Source organism: Nerophis lumbriciformis, linkage group LG29 (genome assembly GCF_033978685.3).
Source record: "Nerophis lumbriciformis linkage group LG29, RoL_Nlum_v2.1, whole genome shotgun sequence".
Taxonomy (NCBI): Eukaryota; Metazoa; Chordata; class Actinopteri; order Syngnathiformes; family Syngnathidae; genus Nerophis; species Nerophis lumbriciformis.
Window position 1 is genome coordinate 2,700,194 of NC_084576.2, and position 23,939 is coordinate 2,724,132.

Here is a 23,939-nt window from a genome sequence, read left to right on the forward strand (position 1 = left end):
CAAAATACAAATATCAACTCTCAAATTTTTAAATAAATCATGTCACACTTTGAACTGGACACCAAATCTGTTATCTGTTTCTTTGTCAGTTAGTGAAGACCAAGTCTTTAAAATATTTTCTTGGATTTTCAAATTCTATTTGAGTTTTGTCTCTCTTAGTATTAAAATTGTCGAGCAAAGCGAGACCAGCTTTCTAGTAAATAAATACAATTTAAAAAATAGAGGCAGCTCACTGATAAGTGCTGCTATTTGAGCTATTTTTAGAACAGGCAAGCGGGCTACTCATCTGGTCCTTACGGGCGACCTGGTGTCCGCGGGCACCGCGTTGGTGACCCCTGTTGTAATGTATGCATGTTTGAAATAGGCTCGTACCAAAACCATAACCATTATTGATGCTTTCATCTCGTTACAGTCGCGGCAAAACAGACACGGAGCAAGCGAACAATGGGCGCAACAATATTGGATGATGCCATCAAGTTTTGATGCACGGATGCACTCATTGGTCTGATGGATTTGTCTGCTTGTGTCAGGAAGAGAGCGTGGCGTTTGTCCGTTTCTGAACTAAAACGGAATATTCATTAGTGAAATGCGAAAGATAAAATAAAATGTAATTTACCTCTTCGTAGAGAATGATGTAAACTATTTTTTGGTACATCACAGCTCAATATCGGCGGCAATGGCGTTTATTGTTTTTGCGCCTGAACTCTTCAATTGTATATATACAGGTAAAAGCCAGTAAATTAGAATATTTTGAAAAACTTGATTTATTTCAGTAATTGCATTCAAAAGGTGTAACTTGTACATTATATTTATTCATTGCACACAGACTGATGCATTCAAATGTTTATTTCATTTAATTTTGATGATTTGAAGTGGCAACAAATGAAAATCCAAAATTCCGTGTATCACAAAATTAGAATATTACTTAAGGCTAATACAAAAAAGGGATTTTTAGAAATGTTGGCCAACTGAAAAGTATGAAAATGAAAAATATGAGCATGTACAATACTCAATACTTGGTTGGAGCTCCTTTTGCCTCAATTACTGCATTAATGCGGCGTGGCATGGAGTCGATGAGTTTCTGGCACTGCTCAGGTGTTATGAGAGCCCAGGTTGCTCTGATAGTGGCCTTCAACTCTTCTGCGTTTTTGGGTCTGGCATTCTGCATCTTCCTTTTCACAATACCCCACAGATTTTCTATAGGGCTAAGGTCAGGGGAGTTGGCGGGCCAATTTAGAACAGAAATACCATGATCCGTAAACCAGGCACGGGTAGATTTTGCGCTGTGTGCAGGCGCCAAGTCCTGTTGGAACTTGAAATCTCCATCTCCATAGAGCAGGTCAGCAGCAGGAAGCATGAAGTGCTCTAAAACTTGCTGGTAGACGGCTGCGTTGACCCTGGATCTCAGGAAACAGAGTGGACCGACACCAGCAGATGACATGGCACCCCAAACCATCACCCAACCATACAAATTTTGCATTTCCTTTGGAAATCGAGGTCCCAGAGTCTGGAGGAAGACAGGAGAGGCACAGGATCCACGTTGCCTGAAGTCTAGTGTAAAGTTTCCACCATCAGTGATGGTTTGGGGTGCCATGTCATCTGCTGGTGTCGGTCCACTCTGTTTCCTGAGATCCAGGGTCAACGCAGCCGTCTACCAGCAAGTTTTAGAGCACTTCATGCTTCCTGCTGCTGACCTGCTCTATGGAGATGGAGATTTCAAGTTCCAACAGGACTTGGCGCCTGCACACAGCGCAAAATCTACCCGTGCCTGGTTTACGGACCATGGTATTTCTGTTCTAAATTGGCCCGCCAACTCCCCTGACCTTAGCCCCATAGAAAATCTGTGGGGTATTGTGAAAAGGAAGATGCAGAATGCCAGACCCAAAAACGCAGAAGAGTTGAAGGCCACTATCAGAGCAACCTGGGCTCTCATAACACCTGAGCAGTGCCAGAAACTCATCCACTCCATGCCACGCCGCATTAACGCAGTAATTGAGGCAAAAGGAGCTCCAACCAAGTATTGAGTATTGTACATGCTCATATTTTTCATTTTCATACTTTTCAGTTGGCCAACATTTCTAAAAATCCCTTTTTTGTATTAGCCTTAAGTAATATTCTAATTTTGTGACACACGGAATTTTGGATTTTCATTTGTTGCCACTTCAAATCATCAAAATTAAATGAAATAAACATTTGAATGCATCAGTCTGTGTGCAATGAATAAATATAATGTACAAGTTACACCTTTTGAATGCAATTACTGAAATAAATCAAGTTTTTCAAAATATTCTAATTTACTGGCTTTTACCTGTATATATATTTTTTTAATCATTGCATAATGCAGCTTAATATTTTCACATTGGCCTTGTTTGTGTCATTGATATGAAGTGTATGCAGCGTGATGTATGTTTTAACCATGTGTTGCAACATAGCATGAGGGAGGGGCATACTGTCTATTTAGCAAAGCATGAGGTGTCATCATCTGCATCTAGCCACCAGTCTTCACAGCAAACACGTTTTGGAGGCTCACAGATGATCTAGCACTTTTTTCCAACTTATCCCGATCAATATTGGATTTGTGGTATTGATCAAATGTTTTGTCCAGACAGTACCTGTTGATATTTGTTACACCTCTCTGTTAAGTCTGAAGTGGTTTTGGAAAATCTGATGTGCTCTTGCACCTATTTGTGGGCCCGCTAAAAATAGGCCCCTGCTGGCAACACATGCGCCTCTATGATAGGCAGTTCCACAGACTTTCTTCACAGACACAGGCTCCAAAGAAACACCGACAACATCTCAATGGTAAGTCGGAATCATTTGTTGATATCGAGCCCGAAACGTGAATTGAATGCGTAAAATCTTATGGAAATGCCACATGTTCAGTTCGTATTTGATAACAACTTGATAGCTTCAACTATTTATAACTTCCTCTCATGCAAGTACTTTGCTTGGTCAGAGAAGACAAGCATAGACTCTTTATTGTGAGCTTGAATATTGTTTAGAATCACCTTTTGTGTGTTATCCAGTGATGTAATGATTTCCCTTCTTTTCTTCTGTAGGGGCATTTATTTGAGTGACAAAAGTCCACTCTGATCCAAGGCAGTGAATTTTGACCGGCAGTGGACTTGACCTTGTTTTATTTTGTGGTCGGCAAAATAAGAGTGGATCACACATTTTTAGTGAATTACTGCAGTGAACAATGACTTCCAGGAGACCAATGACTCGTTCTTTTTCTGCCAATGGGAGGACAAGCAGTTTCAGTGAAGAGGACAGCAGCTCTTCAAATGGCCGTCCTGAAACCCGCAATAATTACCTATCAAATGTGAGGCCTGAAAACAGGTAAACACTCTGCAATCCAATCATGTGCACGGCATTGTTTTGTTATTGAAACATAGAGTATTGATATTGCATTGGAGTAAAGACAAAAGAGCTGCGTCCATGAGTTAGAACCCAAAACGCCTGGCTGGCTGTGATGAATGATAAGTAAACAATCTAAATAACACACATGTATATTGAAGAGGAAAGCCTTAACTGAAATACTTCGCAATACAGATTTCAGTTATTCATTGACAATCCTTCATTTGCCTCCTCTCTAAATAGCTATTCAAGGTATTCTCACTACAGGCCGATGAGGTAATCCATACTTTTGAAACATTCCTCCCAACTAACATCTTAACCACACAATGTGGTTCATCCTTGAGAATGAAAACCACACAAGTCTTAACAGTGATTGTAAGTGTCCAGTTGTTGTCCAGTTTTGCACTCAGTTTTAAGTGGACAACATCAGTTTCAGTGTTGCATTGGCGTCCTGTTTTCCCAAAAGTGTTTATGTCAACCTCTCTCCACTACCAAAATGTCTATTAACAACCTTTTCTTCAAAGAAAATGGAATGCACCGTTGTGAGGAGGAAATAATACTGACCTAAAAAACATATGTCTGTGTGTTTGAAAACGACTAACACACACAGCAATGGGTTTTTTTCCAGGAGCACGTTGTGCACCGTCATGGCTCAGCTCACAGAGGACATACAGCCTTCTTTTGAGACTACGCTGAAGTCAAAGGCGGTGTCTGAAAACTGTAACGCTAAGTTCACCTGTGTTGTAACAGGTACGCTAGATCCATTTCCCAAAGCTGCTTATTCTTCTTAGAGATAAATTGTGTAAAGCTTCAATTTTACATTGCTGTGTAAATTTAAACTGGCATGAATTGTAATGAGCAAGACAGGTGGTGAGTAAACTGTCAAACTAAGGAACTGACTTCAAATGTGCAATCAGAAGTTATAAAAAAAAAGTGAAGTTCTTACATGACTACACACTTTCTGTAACAGCCATTCATCATACCAATCACTGTTATGTTTTTACAGGTTATCCGGTCCCTGAACTAAAATGGTATAAGGATGATATGGAAATGGACCGTTACTGTGGACTTCCAAAGTATGAGATCCGCAAAAATGGAAAAATTCACACTCTTCATATTTACAAGTATGTTACACAAAACTGTTAGAGGATGAATATCATTGTTTAAATGACTGGAAATGTAGATTTAGAATTGATTTGCCATTGCTTCCTGTTTTTTTCAGCTGCACACTGGATGATGCAGCTATCTACCAGGTCTCAGCTAGCAATAGCAAAGGCATTGTCTCCTGTTCTGGGGTTTTGGAGGTCGGCACCATGAGTGAGTTCAAGATTCACCAGAGGTTCTTTGCCAAGTTGAAGCAGAAAGCGGAAAAGAAGAAAAAAGACTTGGAAGAGCACCCCAAGAAGGAGGACAAGAAAAATATTCAGAGAGAGGAACCATTAGTTAATCCGGAGCCTCCTCCAAGGAAACGCCCTGTTCCACCACCGGAGCCGGTCCAAGCAACCAAGGTGGAGCTCGGGGCTGCCAGAGAGGTCAATGGAGTTAACTCTTCTGACGTCAAAGAAACAGCCCGTGTGGCACATTTGGACAATAGTCTGGAGAAGGACATACCGGCCTCCGAGGAACTCTTGGCTAAAAAGAAACTAAAGATCACCAACGGTGTCGATGCTGGTGTTAATACAACCACAAACGGCAGCGGGAGCAGAGTCCAGATGATGGGGAACGGAGGTGAAAACCACTATGACGGAGGAATTGGCTTGGCACAGTTTCTGTCAGAGACACTCCAAACCCAGGAAGATGAAGAGAGCCAAACCACCCCACAAGTAGAACAACCACAAGAGATGGACGTATTAATCACAAATACTAGTAAAGAGAAAGAAGAACGTGAAAGAATACAGACAGAAAAGGATGAGCATGAAATGACAAAAGAAAAAGAATATTTTATAGAAAGGGAGAAAGAGAAGGAGGAACGGTTGCAGGAAGGGTCCCAACCGGTAGAGCAGCCAAAACATCACAGAAAAGCTCACAAGGATCACGACCATCATAACATCCAGGAAACCTTCTCGTCCATGCTGCACACTGTCAAAGACTTCTTCTTTGGAAAGGGCAAAAGGGACTCTTTTGAACACATTGAAAACAAAGAGAAAGATCATGACCAGCTCCCAAACTCAATCCAGCCTAAATCTCTACAATCACAAGCATCGCCTTCATATCGGCTGCACAGGAAGCCTCAGCCAGAGGTGGAAAAACCTCCTACGGATCAAGTTGTACCTAAGCTAAAGGAACTTTCAGAGTGCGCAGATATAGACCAACAGTCGCAAAAGCTCATGACTGCTCATGAACATGAGGTTGTACAATCATCAGCTCTTGAATTACCGACCAAGAGCACAAAGGAGCCTACAAGACGGACTATCAAGGTGGCTGATGAACCGGTTGAGAACGTGAAGGTATCATTAGAGGAAGAGATCAGAGTACCAGGTGAAGACCCGCCATTGTCCGGCCTTCATGTTTCCACTGAGGTATGTACAGCGATCTTGAAAAGCAGCTGGCTGCCACTTGACTTCAGAGTTATTTTTAGATTCAATTTGCGTGACAAGATAGTGAACACGGTCAAGCCACGTCACGACTGAATCCTAAACCATGATCACTATGACATACTTTTGGATTTTAGGTTGCAGCTCATAAAAAGTGGTGTGAAGCACACTCAAGGACTCAGGTAGATTTACTGAGGTGTGGCAGTTATAAGCAGCGCTAACATCAAATTGAAGCATGACGGTCTTCCAGCCAATGGAAAGCTGTTTCTGACAAACTGGTATCACCAGACAGAAGCAAGTCGAACAAGCGTGTGAGAAATGAGGAACCATAAAAGTTTGTAATGATACATGTGGGGGTGGGGGATGTTGTGTAGCTTCACAGTGCACTGTAAAATAGGCCGGGCAATATCTCGTAGATGTTGGCTGAGTGAGACAGCAGTCAGTGCGTCAGAGCACATGTCCAAACCTGAATGCGAACGACAGCTCTCACGTTCTGTGAGGCTTTGTAGGCTCTGTCTGTAGGCTAGTCTGTGACTTTTGTGGCGGGTCCCAGCATGAGAAGGAAGGTCTTGAAATATTTTGAAGATTCCTCACTACCAGCCCTCCTTTGACCATCCCCAAAGTCTAAAAATAAACCCTTATGTAGACAAGAAGAAAGCAATGCTCCTTTTATCAGGGGATAGCCAGGAGAATTGGTTTGCATATGCTAATAAATGACTACTGTACTATTTGTTTCATGATTTTATATCTTTCTTTGTTCTTACCCCAAATTTGTCAATATTACAGTGTATACAATAGATTGATAGATTGGCCTGTTAAAACCTAAAATGGCAGTAAAATTGCAGGTAAAGGGTTATGTTGTTGAAATCACGCAAACATTATTATTATGTTTGTAAATATTCAATAATATAAAGTCAAAGTCAAAGTCCCAACAATTGTCACACACACTGGGTGCGGTGAAATTTGTCCTCTGCATTTGACCCATCCCCATGTTCACCCCCTTGGAGGTGAGGGGAGCAGTGAGCAGCAGCGTGCGCCGCGCTTGGGAATCATTTGGTTAATATAATCTGCTGGCCTGCTGCAGTTAACAGCTGAAATATAATCAAGTTTTACCAAAAGGAGTAGAAATGCATGTGGCTGCTATTTTAACCAATGAAAAATGAAATCAATCAACCAACGTTTATTTGTACAGCTCTTAATCACAAGTGCCTAAGGGCTTCACAAACCACGACATCCCCTGATCTGAACCCACATCCAGGAAAGGAAAAACTTCATAATGTAAATGTTAAATTAGACTAGAATAAAATAGAATTGAATGTCATTGCACTTAAAATATTTAATAATGATAATAATAATTAGAGTAATAATAATAAATACAATTATACAAAATTGTTAGTTTTGTTGTTCATGTTTCAGAGCTGCAGCAAGTGCAGATCAACTATGTTACTTTGTCAAGTTAAACCGATTGCACATGAAATACGACTGGTGTTGCGCAAGATTTAATACTGCCACAGTGGTGACTTGACTGATGTCCATTAACATGCGACACATGTGGAGAGGAACTGAAGTCACCACGTTTAAAATAGACCCATTTTATGGGCGATCTCATGTCAGTAATGGGGAACTACAACTATTAATTTATTATGTGACGTTAAAAAAGAATAATGCCTTGCTCGTAAGCGGATTGAGGATGTCTACTCCTTTGTTCTTGTTTTCTCACACAATATCACACTCTGTTTTCACACAGCTTCCGGACGCTGAGCTTCATTTTTAGACTGATCACAAAACCATTTCCCTTCCATTGAAAGCACCAACTTCTTTTTTTTTCCTCAGTCATCACTGTCGGTGTAATTTGTCACAAGGCCACATGCAGCTTTTTTTCCTTTCTGTATAGATTCTAATGGTGTGAAGTAAATAGCACAGTAAGGAAAAACATACATATTACAAGTACATAATCAAGTTATCCTTACAGAATACTATTTTTGTGCACATTTACAAATTATGTGTTTGGAAGTATTTCCTGAGTATGTGCACTTTAATTGATTTAACTTTAATGAATTATTAATTAATCATAATTAATTTTGAGTATGATGAAACATAATGTTGGTGGTTTCTGCAGTGTGATCATTGATTTACACATTCTTTGTGTAAGCAGTAAGCAGCTGCCCAAAATGTGCGGGAATTTCCCTGGTTTTGGTTCAAAATAACTATAGCTTACACAAGCAGTTAAGCAACTTTGGCGGCACTTATTCAATCCGACGTTCATCCTCTTCAGTGTCATCAAATCAAATCAAATCAAATCAACTTTATTTATAGAGCACATTTAAAATTTACCACAGGGGTAGCCAAAGTGCTGTACAATGAGCAGGTTAAAAGATAAAACGAGTACCGAGCAAACACAACACAACACAAACAGAACACGATAAAAAATAAATAATTAAAATAGAATTAATAAAAACATAAAAACAGGATCACAGCAGGTGTATTATGGGGCGCCATTGCAGGATGGATATCACTCAGTGTTAAAAGCCATGGAATAAAAGTATGTTTTTAAGAGAGATTTAAAAACAGGAAGAGAGGAGGCTTGTCTAACACTCAGGGGTAGGTCGTTCCAGAGCTTGGGAGCAGCAACGGCGAAAGCTCTGTCACCTCTAAGCTTCAGCCTTGTGTCGGGGACCGTCAACAGCAGCTGATCGGCTGATCTTAAGGATCGGGTGGGGCAGTAAGGCTGAAGGAGGTCGGAGAGATAGGTTGGCGCGAGGTTGTTTAGACATTTAAAAACAAATAAAAGGAGTTTAAAATGTATTCGGTAACGCACAGGGAGCCAGTGAAGGGACGCTAAAATAGGGGTGATGTGCTCACGTCTGCGGGTCTGTGTTAGCAGACGAGCAGCAGAGTTCTGCACGAGCTGCAGGCGGGCGAGGGAGGCCTGGCTAATGCCAACATACAGGGCATTGCAATAATCAAGACGAGTCGAGATAAAAGCGTGGACTAATTTCTCAAGATCATGTCTTGATAGAAGCGGTTTCACTTTCGCTATTTGGCGTAATTGATAAAAGCTTTTTTGAACGACGCTGCTGATTTGTTTTTCGAATTTAAAATCTGAGTCAAACTTTACCCCCAGGTTTGTGACAGAGTCGCTGAGATACGGGGTCAGAGTGCCGAGGTCAACGTTGGGGGAGAGAGAGCGACTTGGACCGAACAACATAACTTCTGTTTTATCTTCATTTAGGCTCAGGAAGTTAGCTGAAAGCCAGACTTTGATGTCGTGCAGGCAGTCAATAAGACGTTGAACCGTGTTATTTTGTGCCATGGGAAAATAAATCTGGCAATCATCGGCATAAAAATGAAATGCAATACTGTACTTCCTAAAAATAGAACCAAGGGGGAGAAGGTAAAGCGCAAATAAAATTGGGGCAAGGATTGAGCCCTGGGGGACCCCATGTGGTAAAGGAGCTGTGGACGACATAAAACTGTCTACTTTTACACAAAAACTCCTGTCGGTTAGGTACGACCGGAACCAGTTGAGGGCGACGCCCTTAATGCCCACACAGTTCTCAAGACGAGTCATCTCTCACAGCAACTGCAAAGGTCTAGATAACAATTGATGAATCTGATTTAATTATGCTAAAAAAATAACTGAATTCAGATTCAATGTGTTATAATGTCATAACAATATCTTGGTGCCATGCTAGTGTAAACCTTGCACGGGACACAAGGTAGGGACGCTTTTCGAAGAACCCCAATGGGTAACAAAACCCACGAATATAATGTCAAAGTATTTGTGTTGTGGTGATTACGCTAATAGGGAATTTGAGCTGGGTTTAGATCGTCGTGAGACAGCTTAGTTGTATCCTACTGATGATGTGTTGTTGCAATAGTAATCTTGCAATAGTATCTGCCAGTTAATAATTGACTAACTTTTACTTTTTTGTTTTTCTTGTCTGAGGTGTAAAATTGTCAAGAAAATGAAACTAATAGAATATATTTGTTTCTCTGTTACTTTTGAGTGATGCATGTTTCTGTCAATAAATGTCAGTGGCAAAGGTCAATGCTACAAAGCATGTAAAACATGTGACACTGACTGAGTGCTTACACTGTTACGATCCGCTGCCCGGATCAGAGTTTGTTTATGTTTGTGTCACGTGTTTTCAGCACCTTGAGTTTAGTTTGTTTCTGTTGCCATGACGGCAGATTGTACGCACCTGCCTCTGGTTAGTGTTCGGGACGCGCACCTGTTGCCCGGGCGCTAATCAGAGGGCTATTTAGTCTTTGCTCTGGCCTCACTCTGTCTGGCTTCGTAGTTTGTTCTCACACAACTGTGACGACGTGGTCGCATCGTGATGCGGGTGTGGTTCTCCCAAGGATGCAGACGGCTTCGGACACAGCTTGCAGGTAGGAAAAATGATTTATTTTAAATATAAATAATATGATGAATAAACAAAAGGGGTAGCGTGGGAGCTAGCAAACCAAAAAGAGCCTAGCGTGAGAACTAGTAGCTAAGAAACAGTAAATAATCGTCGTCATCAGTTGTGTGAGAACAAACTACGAAGCCAGACAGAGTGAGGCCAGAGCAAAGACTAAATAGCCCTCTGATTAGCGCCCGGGCAACAGGTGCGCGTCCCGAACACTAACCAGAGGCAGGTGCGTACAATCTGCCGTCATGGCAACAGAAACAAACTAAACTCAAGGTGCTGAAAACACGTGACACAAACATAAACAAACTCTGATCCGGGCAGCGGATCGTAACATACACACTGCTCTACAGTGTTCAGGCTTTGGTCAGAGTCATTAGAATCTTCAGTTAACGTAGCATGCATGTTTTTTGACTGTAGGAGAAGACCAGCGTACCTGGCGTAACCCCACGCAAGCACAGGGAGAACATGAAAACTCCACACAAAGAGGACCAAACTGAGATTCAAACCCAGTACCACTTGAAGGTAAGGAAGACCTCATAACCACATGTGCTCTTAGATTGTATTTATTCATTAAGAAAAAAAAAGCATAGGGCCTACAATAAAAATGGTTTGTTTGTTTTCCAATAGGTTGCAGAGCAAAACACGAAAGTGGTTTCAAGGGTGGATATGGTTCTCTCACCCAAACAAGAGCCAGATTCTCTCATAGCTTCACTGCAGCCTCATCACCCCAGTGCAAGAGAAGAGTTTACATTTGGCAAAGAACTGCATGTCTTTCCGCAGAGCCAAACCTCTTTTGACAAAAGTTTCCCTCCAAAATCCAACCTTTTAGAAGTTAGTCAGGCTCCCTCTCCCAGAGTTATTTTAGCTATGGAGGGTAGTGACCTGATTCCCACAGAGCTTTTGCAGGGAGGAGGGACACATGTTGATGAGATGGACAAAGAAGGTGGACCAGTCAAAGACGTAGACGACCCTCCTAAGAAATTGCGTGTGAAAGAGAAAACTGAAGTGAAATCAAACGAACTGCCCTGCTCAGATATAAAGAGACCTCAGGTGACTGAATTAATGCTGTGTTTGCTGAAAGAGACAATTGAGACAATGGAAAACCAAACACCTTATCAGACACTTTCCCCTTTCTCTGATACGGAGACAAGCAATTCACAGAGAGAGAAGGTTGAGAATACTTCAGTGACGCAGGAAACTAATGTAGGGTTTCCCCGTACTGCCGCCCCAGAGATGGGTGACCTAAAAATGCGGCCTGAGAGTACTCAGCCTCTAGTGGATGAAAGCAAAGCAGAGCGAAGCCACAGACTACTTCAAAGTTCAGAGTCAGGTTTTGGTAAGAGTGAGACAGGAGGCGAAAATAATGATAAAATAACTGATGCTATACTAAAAGATGTAGAGAATTCAGCCAACATTCGGAAAAAACAAGAGCTTGTCGGAGAACTTAATGAAGTAAAGGATAAGGGTACAGAAATGGAGACTGACAGGAAACCACCAGCAGAAGCCAACAATGTGGATGAAGAGCCAAAGATCTTCAAAGTGGCACAAAACAAACTAGATGAAACTAGTGTTGTGGAGAAAAATAAGGTGCATGAAAACCATGAGAAACCGCAAAGTCCCCCAGAAAGAGTTGCACTTGCATCTTTGTGTATTGAGAACACAACAGATTTCAAAGAACCTGTGTCAAATGTATGCTTAAATGAATACTTTGCTATCCCAAAGATTGAAATTATAAAACCTGAAGTTAAAAAATTCACTCTTCCACTGACTGTATTAGCGCTCAACAAGATAGAATCAGAGCCAGGTATTTTAGAAAAACACATAAAACCGCAAGCAATAGCTGGTAATGTTGTTGATTCCTCGTTGCCCAAGCAGAAAGTTGTGCGTGGTGATGATAACCCTCCACCCATGAATAAAGCGGACAAACTTGAACAATTGGAAATCCAACCAGAAATAGCTGAGCCAGAACAGACAAGCATAAAAGCTATTGAGCAACTCCCCCAAGTGAACCTCAGATCCATTCCCCAAATAAATGTTTCATGCAGCGACGATAAGGAGAATCATACATTCATAAACACCTGTGTTTCGGATTCCCTACCAACCTTTGAAAGGCCAACTGTGCCATTAGTTGTGGTGCCGCCAATTTCTGTCACTTGTCACGAGAATGAGAGTGAACTAAAGAAGCCCAGTCACAGTGAGTGGATAGAAACTGAAACCTCAGTGTCAATGCGTGGTACCGGTAGCGACATGGCAGCCAAGTCAGAAAAACCTCGAGAAAACATGGCAGAACAGAGTTTCACTGAGACCACTTCCTCTATGCCAAATGAAGCTGTGGGACCGCGGGTGAATGACAAAGGACTGCCAATCAGTAGAAATACAGAGGACAATATTTCCCCTGAAATACTCAAAGCAAAACCCTTAAAAGAGGGTAGGATTGAGAATTCTATGACTTTCGAAGACTTCTTCAAAAGCAGGACCTCTGTAGAAAGACTCACACACAAACCCCCAACTCACCCATCATTGAGCCCCGGCAGTATTCGCAAATTTATGACCAAGGCAGCTCAAGATCTGGAAATTGATGCCGGGACAGGAGTCCCTGTCATCACAGTGGATGACCGCCAGAATGATAGGACGGACGAGGATCTAAGTGGCGGATCGACACCCACGTCATCAACACCGACCTCATCGCTGTCCTGTGAAAGCAGCCCAAGGCTTAAACGAAGGGACAGTCTATCACTCATACGCTCTGCCACGCCCGAAGAGTTGGCCTCGGGAGCCCGCCGCAAGATCTTCATCCCCAAACCTAAAGAGGATGCAGACATAGCTCCTGGAGGGCTGGAAGCGCAAAACAAGAAGGAGACCCCTTACATGTCCCCCAGCCAGGCTCGCAGAGCAGCATTGCTCCAAGCCCCTGTTGGACAAAATACCCCACCAATGGAGAGGCGCTCTCCGCTGATGAGTCGCAAGAAGGCCACACTGGAGGTACCAAAGGTTGTAGAAGAGCCGCCGAAAGATGAGCCGGTGAAGGCAGTAAAGGAAGAGAAAGTTGCTGAAAAGAAGTACGACCCTCTGAAAGGTAAAATTTGAATGCAGCCTGGGAGAAAAGATATATCATGCGTGCGAAACTTTAATATGGCCTCTTTCACAGAAGTACTGTAAAATGTGTAGATCCGGCATTTATTTGCTTTAACCTTTCACACAGACGCCAGCAGAGTGGAACATTGCTAGAACTTCAAGCAATATGCATGGCATATTCTTAGACGCATGCCGATATCTTCGCTGGCGTTTGCGGTGCAGCGACAATTACTGTTAGACTTTACACTCTGTTCCAAACATTGCAAATCCCCCTTCACACAGGCGGCCCTCCTGCATCTGTTACAGCTCTTACACTCTGAGTTTGCCCCCCCATCCTGTGTCAGTGCTTCTCCTCAGAACAGCGAGCCATTAGAAAGAGCAGTGTAAGCACCAAGAGGTTTAATTAAAAGGCTTTCTACCGACACAGCCGTGTTTCACTTATCTACAAAATTCTCTGGATATCAATTTAGTTTTGCGTACTGCTGCTGTAATTTACAAACTCTGTCAATTTCGACCTTATTATTGTAACTTACATCCTGGTCAGCTACAACCACACAATTCTGGTTCTTCTACATGGTCTTGCTCATAAACAAACTGTTGAAGTTAATTACATTTTTATGTTGTGCTGATAATAGTCCAAAGGCTGGCCTCTGTCCAGTTGAATTTGACAAACATTGTAAACATTGGCGGGGGCGTTTGGCACGTGTATATTTAAATCCTAATGCTTGTTCCGCACCTGCTTCATCATGTGCCAACAGCGCCACAGGTCATCCGTAAGATCAGAGGGGAGCCTTTCCCAGATGCCTCTGGACACCTGAAGCTTTGGTGCCAGTTTTTCAACGTCATTGCCGACTCCACCATTAAATGGCTCAGGGATGAAGAGGAAATTCTGGAGGTCAAACGAAGGTAAATCAGATCACCACAAATAAGCTGTTGACGGAATGGCATTTGTGTGTTACTATCAAGGGATATTGACTTGTAATAAACAATTGCTGCTATAAAACAAATTATGTTACAGTATAAGGATTAGGAAGGTTTATTTTACTTCGAAAGCGCCCGGTGGCCTTCTGTCATTCTCATATTATGACTGCAGCTCATGTGACTGTTAGCCAACCTGGAAACTGGCTAGACGCAAGAACTGTAACCTGACACAATATTTTTCCCATCTCCGGGAGTCATTAAAAGTCTATATATAAATGCACTTTTGCTCTGCCATATCAGCAGTCTATGGCCACATGTCACTGTGTTGCAGTGACACCTTGTGGTCAGCTTTGATCACTGACTCCCCTCATTGCTGCCTTGCCTTTTGTCTTCAAGTGCAGGGGATGAAACCCAGGTAGCCCTGGCTATTGTCCTGGCCTCAAGCCACGACTGCGGCGTGTACGGCTGCACTATAAACAATGAGTATGGCACAGACACCACCGACTTCCTTCTCAGCGTAGATAGTAAGAAGAGTCAAGTTAAATTCTTCAGTCTCATTATTTTTGCTTTGATGAGTTCCTTTAATCCTTTTGTTTCAGTTCTGTCTGATATACTTCTCAGAGAGGATTTGGAAGGTAACTATTAATTCAACGTACCATACCATCTTCTATTCATTCCACCGTGTAAATATCTCATTTTATTTCCTTTAGTTGGAGAAGAGATAGAGATGATGCCGCTGATGTTCACCAAAGGTCTCGCCAACTCGGGCAACTGGGGTGATAAGTACTTTGGTCGCATCATGACCGAAATGGCGAACATTGGCGACGGTTGCGGCCATAAAGCCAGCAGAGTAAAGGTCATCTACGGTCTCAATCCCGTCTTTGAGTCTGGAAGCACGTGTATCATTAAGGTTCAAAACCCCATCGCCTACGGGACCAAGCAGGAGTGCAACCTTACGGACAGAAACATGGAGATTACAAAACAAGTGAGAAAGAGAAGATGTTTCAATGTTGAACTGAAATTAAACTCTTTTTGTTTAAATTTCTTCTACCAGGAATGCAAAATCCAGAACATGATCCGAGAATATTGTAAGATCTTTGCAGCTGAAGCGAGAGCGATTGAAAATTTTGGCTCTTCCCTCGAGTATGTCACACAACTGGTGCTCTCTCCTACTAAAAATATTGCTATCGTCTCCAATATGTTTTGTCTGCTGTACCTACAGAGTGATTCCTCGGTACCTGATGTACCGCCCCGCAAACTCAGTGCCGTACTGCACGGTGGAGGTTGACCTCAAGGGGGTGTTCCTCAGGTACTGCATGACGGATCCCAAAGGCCGACCGATTGCGCAGACCGTCTCTGAGATGGAGCAGAAATGTTGCAGCTTGCAGCACTGGATTCATCAGTGGACACATGGCAACTTACTGATCACTCGCATGGAAGGTATAAGTGTACAAACACCCACACACACATGCTAAAACCACATGTTTGAAAATGACCATGATATCGTGAATAATCCTGGCTGGAACCTCTATGTGTGGAGTTTGCATGCCATCCCTGTACTCTTGTCCAAAAATACGCTTATTAGGTTAATTGGAGAAAACAAGTACAGTGGGGCAAAAAAGTATTTAGTCAGCCACCGATGGTGCAAGTTCTCCCACTTAGAATGATGACAGAGGTCTGTAATCATCATAGGTACACTTCAACTGTGAGAGACAGAATGTGAAAAAAAAAATCCAGGAATTCACATTGTAGGAATTTTAAAGAATTTATTTGTAAATCATGGTGGAAAATAAGTATTTGGTCACTTCAAACAAGGAAGATCTCTGGCTCTCAGAGACCTGTAACTTCTTCTTTAAGAAGCTCTTCTGTCCTCCACTTGTTACCTGTCTTAATGGCACCTGTTTGAACTTGTTATCTGTATAAAAGACACCTGTCCACAGCCTCAAACAGTCAGACTCCAAACTCCACTATGGCCAAGACCAAAGAGCTGTCAAAGGACACTAGGAAAATAATTGTAGACCTGCACCAGACTGTGAAGAGTGAATCTACAATAGGCAAGCAGCTTGGTGTGAAAAAATCAACTGTGGGAGCAATTATCAGAAAATGGAAGACATACAAGACCACTGATAATCTCCCTTGATCTGGGGCTCCACACAAGATCTCATCCCGTGGGTTCAAAATGATCATGAGAACGGTGAGCAAAAATCCCAGAACCACACGGGGGGACCTGGTGAATGACCTGCAGAGAGCTGAGACCAAAGTAACAAAGGTTACCATCAGTAACACACTACGCCGACAGGGAATCAAATCCTGCAGTGCCAGACGTGTCCCCCTGCTTAAGCCAGTGCATGTCCAGGCCCGTCTGAAGTTTGCCAGAGAGCACATGGATGATACTGCAGAGGATTGGGAGAATGTCATGTGGTCAGATGAAACCAAAATAGAACTTTTTGGTATAAACTCAACTCGTCGTGTTTGGAGGAAGAAGAATACTGAGTTGCATCCCAAGAACACCATACCTACTGTGAAGCATGGGGGTGGAAACATCATGCTTTGGGGCTGTTTTTCTGCTAAGGGGACAGGCCGACTGATCTGTGTTAAGGAAAGAATGAATGGGGCCATGTATCGTGAGATTTTGAGCCAAAACCTCCTTCCATCAGTGAGAGCTTTGAAGATGAAACGTGGCTGGGTCTTCCAGAACAACGAAGGAGTGGCTCCGTAAGAAGCATTTGAAAGTCCTGGAGTGGCCTAGCCAGTCTCCAGACCTCAACCCCATAGAAAATCTGTGGAGGGAGTTGAAAGTCTGTGTTGCTCGGCGACAGCCCCAAAACATCACTGCTCTCGAGAAGATCTGCATGGAGGAATGGGCCAAAATACCAGCTACTGTGTGTGCAAACCTGGTAAAGACCTATAGTAATCGTTTGACCTCTGTAATATAACCTTTGTTGGCAATAACAAAGTATTGAGTTGAATTTTTGTTTTTGACCAAATACTTATTTTCCACCATAATTTACAAATAAATTCTTTAAAAATCCTACAATGTGAATTCCTGGATTTGTTTTTCAAATTCTGTCTCTCACAGTTGAAGTGTACCTATGATGAAGATTACAGACCTCTGTCATCATTTTAAGTGGGAGAACTTGCACAATTGGTGGCTGACTAAATACTTTTTTGCCCCACTGTATGTCATATGTAACTGGCGACTACTCCAGTGTGTACAGCGCCTCCAACGTAACCTAGGGTAGGCTCCATCCCACAGTGACCCTGAACAGGATAATTGGCAGGAAAAGAAACGTACGGATACTTTTTTCCTCCGAAAATACATTAATGAGCGTTTGTTTCGTAACCCGGTCGGGTTGTGTCAGGAAGGACAAAAAACTATAGTCCTGATCTGATATTGATATCAGCCAAAAAAAAAATCTGATTATTTGGGGTAGCATCTAAAACCTCAGCAGCGCGTTTACTTTACTAAAAAAAAAAAAAAAAAAAATGTGTGTTGTTGTATTGTGCAGGTTTGAAATAAATACTTCAAATTCAAAAATTCAAAAACTTGTGCAAAGCTCGACAACTAAATGTCCTCCAATAAACACACAAGCTTGGTCCGGTTTTGTATTTTAGTGAAGTAAACATGGTAGGCAAAGGCTACTAGGAGCTAGCAGCTACACAACAGCTAAGCACACAAGCTACACATAGAATAGGTGTCCTTCAATAAACAATGTTGTAGTCTATAAGAGGACATTTGTCAATACTGTATACACACACATTAAATACATATAGTTCCATATTACTTACAGATAATAAGTCTCCAAGGTGGAAGCGTATTAGAAAGTATCCTGTAAGAAAAGTGTCAGCATTGTTTAACAGTAGTTATAGTATCATAACGAGCTTAATGTAATAAATAATTTTTGCCACAAGATGTCGCCAAAAAAAAACAATTATCCCTCCACATAGTTGGATAGATAGATAGATAGTAGAGGTGGCCATCTTTTGGCACCTCACGATTCGATTCAGGAGATGCGATTTGATTAAAAATCAATTATTGATGCATCTTTCATTTATGTATATAGATGCAGTTTTACATTTATTTTTGTTTGTGCCAAAAATGTGTGTAAAACTGGACCATAGGTGCCCGATAGCAGAGGTGGGACCAAGTCATTGTTTTGCAAGTCACAAGTAAGTCTCAAGTCTTTGCCCTCAAGTCCGAGTCAAGTCCCGAGTCAAGACAGGCAAGCCCCGAGTCAAGACTGGAAAGTCTCAAGTCAAGTCCTAAGTCCTGCATTTTGAGTTTCGAGTCCTTTCAAGTCCTTTTAACCACAGACTAATATATTAACACAGATTGTGTATGCTTTTCAAACGCTGTATTTATTTATTAAAACAAGTGCATTTTAAATTGCAGGAAAGAAAATTGTGCTGACATTGCACTTTATAATAGCACTATTAACCAGTCATTTTAAACATTAACTCATTCCTTTACAGAACAAACACATTGAAAAATAAAGTGCAAATGTACTTATTTGTACAAAAGTGTTAACATTGAAAAAACATGACATATACGTGAACATAACAAAAAAGTTGTACTTTTTATATGTCAGGGCCCTATGCTGCATTGCATTTGCAAAAGACCAAATTAGCCAAGAGTCTGTCAGTCATTTGTGCACGATGGGGGCGTAGTATGATGCCACCATGGCTGAAAACTCGCTCCACTGGAGCACTGGAGGCAGGCACTGCCAAGACTCTCATGGCCACTCGGAACAGTGAAGGAAGAGTCTTCATGTTCAATGCCCAGAACAAAAGGGGGGAGAGAGTTGTTTTGGGTTGGTGCACTACTTGTAAGTGTATCTTGTGTTTTTGATGTTGATTTAATTAAAAAAAGAAAGAAAAAAAAATTATTTCTTGTGCGGCCCGATACCAATCGATCCACGGACCAGTACCGGGCCGCGGCCCGGTGGTTGGGGACCACTGAGGTAAACAACCAACAGTATGTCAGAAAGCTAGCTAAAACGGTACACATATTCATAATATAGTATACATTTTAACTGACCTTTATTTGACTATTTTTGTCTTTTTTTAGGTGGCTAAAATACGCGGTGCTGCTGACCGCCGTCTAACGTTACGTGTGATATATTGACTAACGTAACCCTGCTTAAAAAAAATCACTGAACAAAAAGTATGAATAAGGTAGTGAACTGCAACAGATTCCCGTGTTTGCAATAACGTTATAACGTTAGCAGTGAGTTTACAGCCTCACTGATTTAACTACACAGCAAATAAAAGTCACGTTACTTAGCCAATAAACGTTATCTTACATTCAAAACTTACCGTTCTTTGTGCAACTTCAAATGCCGGACAAGTTGGAAGTTGTTGCCTCTCCATCAGTCATTTTCGAACCGCATGTGTTGCATACTGCAAACCGTTTTGTGTTGACCACCTCGTAATTTTTATACCCAAACAAAATTATTTTAGGTATCATTTTTTTGTTCACTGGCGTGTGGTTTGGACATGTCTTCTTTGTTGGTTGTCCTGCAATTTGATTGGATGAATGCTGCGTGATGAAAACAAAGTAGATCTAATTTGATTGGCTGTTGTACTGAGACCACACCAGCTGACACACGCAACGCTGATAGACAAGTACACAATGAAAAATACGGAGCGCTCCCGAATAACTTTTTCATCTTTGGGTTTTGGGGAAAGTAGCAAGTCATGTCAAGTCATGTCAATTCAAAAGGCTCAAGTCCAAGTGAAGTCACAAGTCATTGATGTTAAAGTCTAAGTCGAGTTGCAAGTCTTTTTACATTTTGTCAAGTCGAGTCTAAAGTCATCAAATTCATGACTCGAGTCTGACTCGAGTCCAAGTCATGTGACTCGAGTCCACACCTCTGCCCGATAGTAAAGGAGCTGGTCGGATCTCTCGGTGAGGTGGCTCGCTGGAGTTGGAACTGTCTGCATTATTTTATTTACAATAAATAAGTCGATTATTGATTATTGACGTTTACTAATCGATTCTATAATCGTCAATGTCCGAACTGCGATGCATCTAAAAATCGATTAATTCCCCGAGACAGACAGAATATAGATAGATAGACTTTTATTCATCCCACAATGGGGAAATTATATGGTTGCGGTGCAGGTTTTTATATACAGTAACAAAAGTAAAACGTAATGAAAAATAAAAAAATACTTATATTAGTACCACATATCGGTATCGGCCAATACTTAAGGTTCCAAGATGGTAACAGGTGTGAAAATGTTGTATCTCAGCCAAACAACTGCCTCTGCTACACCGTTATATTAAAATTAGCATCATAAAGGTTACGCTGTAGTGTGGTGACTCTAGGAAGCAGAGATGGTGGTAAGGTGCAGATAAAAAAAAGTTTAGGCTAACAAACCTGGATGTTTGTTGCCATAAAGGGTTGTAAAAACGCCTCAAGATGAAAAAACTACAAAGATAGTAGTAGATGCTCCACAAAGCAACAAACTTTTAAGATACCATGACAACTCCACTTCCAATGATGGTTACCGTTAGAAACACAAACAATGAACCAGCACTGTCCAAGTAACCATGTTGAGAAAAGGAATCGTAGTAGTTTGAAACAACAAACAGCTGCTTCCAGCATCTCCTTCAGCCAGGAGTAAAGTGACTTAAAAAGAGCACAAAACAGGAAACAGGTGTTCAAAATAAGAGCGCAGAACATCAAATAAGGAGAGACTAAAGCAGGGGTGTTAAACTCATTGAGGAGAAAAATCTACTCCCAAGTGGGCCGGACTGGTAAAATCACGGCACGATAACTTAAAAATAAAGACAACTTCAGATTTTCTTTGTTTAAAAATAGAACTAACACATTCTGAAATTATAATGTTGTAGTTTTTTTTTTTTTACAATTACCTGTTGCGGTTAATAGTATATATACTTTATTTGTTGTTATTTATATTTTCTGAATAAATGATGTGATAATTTTCATCAGTCAACTCATTGGTGTTAATTTTCAATCTATCAAGATAAAAAAAATGATATCAAAATCAAATTACAGGATGTTATTTATGTAGTTTGATCATTTTCCTCGACTGATGTACTAACATCATGTGGCTTATTTTGTACATATGTAGCATCATCTACAAAGATACAAAGAATTGCTATTGTGACATCCAGTGGACACATTTAGAACAGCAGTTTCTTTCATTCAAAAATTTCAGGTTCATTTTTATACTAAACAAACTCATCCGGCGGGCCGTATAAAACCTATTTGCGGGCCTGACTCCGCATGGAGAGGCTGAGCCTCTGTGAGGCTTGGAGATGATCGGCTTCTTCTTTGTCATCTTCTACCAGTGACGTGCGGTGAGGTTCATGGCTGGTGAGGCACTGACTTCATCACAGTCAGATTTACAAACATATGAACCCTAAAGAGTATCTTATTCACCATTTGATTGGCAGCAGTTAACGGGTTATGTTTAAAAGCTCATACCAGCATTCTTCCCTGCTTGGCACTCAGCATCAAGGGTTGGAATTGGGGGTTAAATCACCAAAAATGATTCCCGGGCGCGGCGCCGCTGCTGCCCACTGCTCCCCTCACCTCCCAGGGGGTCATCAAGGGGATGGGTCAAATGCAGAGGACAAATTTCACCACACCTAGTGTGTGTGTGACAATCATTGATACTTTAACTTAACTTTAACTTTACACATACAAACTGTAGCACACAAAAAAGCACATTTAATTAAAAAAACTGTATTATGGTCTTACCTTTACTTATAAATGAAGTCCATGCGCAGCTCCTTTTGAACAAAAGCATCGATAACTTGTTTATAGAAGTCTTCCTTATCTTTCTTCAGTTTTAAAAGTCTCTCTGTCTCGATGGAGATTATCCTTTAAGTATTACCTCCTGCTTCGATTGAAAGTCCAGTTTAGAAAACGGTTTTATTTTAGATATGTAATCCTCCATGTTAAAAGTTCAGGCGAGAGGAAAAAATAAACGATCGCTGCTAACTGTTGCTGCTTGTTGTCACTTCTTCTGCAGCCGAGTAGTCGCATGAATGATCTCTGGGATCACTAGCGCCCTCTACCACCAGGAGGCGGGATTACTGCGAGCCTCACACAGTGCGTCTTCGCAGCAGTTTATGATTGCTACCTCAGCTAACTAAACTATGGAAATGTATAATATAATTCATATAGCAATACGGTCTCACTGCACAGCAGGCCAGCGGTTTGCCGAGTCATTGCGCAATCCATGGTGAGGCTCAACTGGCTGCTGACTCACCGCAAGTCTCTTCTCAGTATTTGAACGGCAAATGTGAAAATTCAGCGATTTTGAATAAAAATAATCTAAAACTGGTGAAGTTAAATGGAAAATAACTTTATAGTATAATCACTGGATACATATAACAATTTAATTATTTTGTATTATATTTTATTTTATTTTATTATATTTTTTATTTTTACATTTTTTTTTCTTTCCATGATGGCACGTGAGGCCTCGCCTCACCTGCCTCCCCTGACTGCACGTCACTGTCTTCTACGGTTATCTGGGGTATGACGCCCCATTTTTATAGTCTTTGGTTTGACACCCCTGGACTAAAGGAACACAACACTAAAGAGTCCAAACTGTCACTGTGTGTAGCTCTGTTGTTTACTAACCTTTTCTTTCCAGTGGGTCAATATGTCACTGGTGGATGTGAATGGAAAAAAAGGATAGAGAGATACATTTAGTGCAGTGGTTCTTTACCTTGTTGGAGGTACCGAACCCCACCAGTTTCATATGCGCATTGACCGAACCCTTCTTTAGTGAAAAATAAAATGTTGTTTTTTTCAAATTCACGACAATGTTATATGTTTTTGGTAACACTTTAGTATGGGGAACATATTCTAAGTAACAAAGACTTAATTTAGAGTTATTTGGTTAGGGTTAGGGTTAGAGAGTTAGGGTTAGAGCAGTGGTTCTCAACCTTGTTTCAGTGATGTACCTCCTGTGAACATTTTTTTAATTCAAGTACCCCCTAATCAGAGCAAAGCATTTTTGATTGAAAAAAAGAGATAAAGGAGTAAAATACAGCACTATGTCGTCAGTTTCTGATTTATTAAATTGTATAACAGTGCAAAATATTGCTCATTTGTAGTGGTCTTTCTTGAACTATTTGGATAAAAAAAAAGATATAAAAATAACTAAAAACTTGTTGAAAAATAAACAAGTGATTCAATCATAAATAAAGATTCCTACACGTAGAAGTAATCATCAACTTAAAGTGCCCTCTTTGGGGATTGTAATAGAGATCCATCTGGATTCATGAACTTCATTCTAAATATTTCTTCACAAAAAAATAAATCTTCCATCCATCCATCCATCCATCCATCTTGTTCCGCTTATCCGAGGTCGGGTCGCGGGGGCAGCAGCCTAAGCAGGGAAGCCCAGACTTCCCTCTCCCCAGCCACTTCGTCCAGCTCCTCCCGGGGGATCCCGAGGCGTTCCCAGGCCAGCCGGGAGACATAGTCTTCCCAACGTGTCCTGGGTCTTCCTCGTGGCCTCCTACCGGTCGGACATGCCCTAAACACCTCCTTAGGGAGGCGCTCGGGTGGCATCCTGACCAGATGCCCGAACCACCTCATCTGGCTCCTCTCGATGTGGAGGAGCAGCGGCTTTACTTTGAGCT

At 41.5% G+C, this 23,939-nt stretch overlaps 1 protein-coding gene across 1 annotated transcript in view; it reads left to right on the forward strand.

Annotated features, from left to right (window-relative positions):
• Positions 1-23,939, forward strand: part of alpk3a (alpha-kinase 3a) — a 68,634-nt gene that overhangs the window by 40,504 nt on the left and 4,191 nt on the right. The window contains exons 2-13 of the mRNA XM_061925224.2: positions 3,060-3,339; positions 3,986-4,107; positions 4,364-4,481; positions 4,580-5,876; positions 10,727-10,831; positions 10,937-13,385; positions 14,143-14,290; positions 14,702-14,829; positions 14,905-14,940; positions 15,016-15,290; positions 15,360-15,448; positions 15,528-15,745. Of these exons, the coding sequence (XP_061781208.1) occupies positions 3,200-3,339; positions 3,986-4,107; positions 4,364-4,481; positions 4,580-5,876; positions 10,727-10,831; positions 10,937-13,385; positions 14,143-14,290; positions 14,702-14,829; positions 14,905-14,940; positions 15,016-15,290; positions 15,360-15,448; positions 15,528-15,745 (5,125 nt within the window). The 5' untranslated portion in view covers positions 3,060-3,199. The remainder of the gene's footprint in view (positions 1-3,059; positions 3,340-3,985; positions 4,108-4,363; positions 4,482-4,579; positions 5,877-10,726; positions 10,832-10,936; positions 13,386-14,142; positions 14,291-14,701; positions 14,830-14,904; positions 14,941-15,015; positions 15,291-15,359; positions 15,449-15,527; positions 15,746-23,939) is intronic.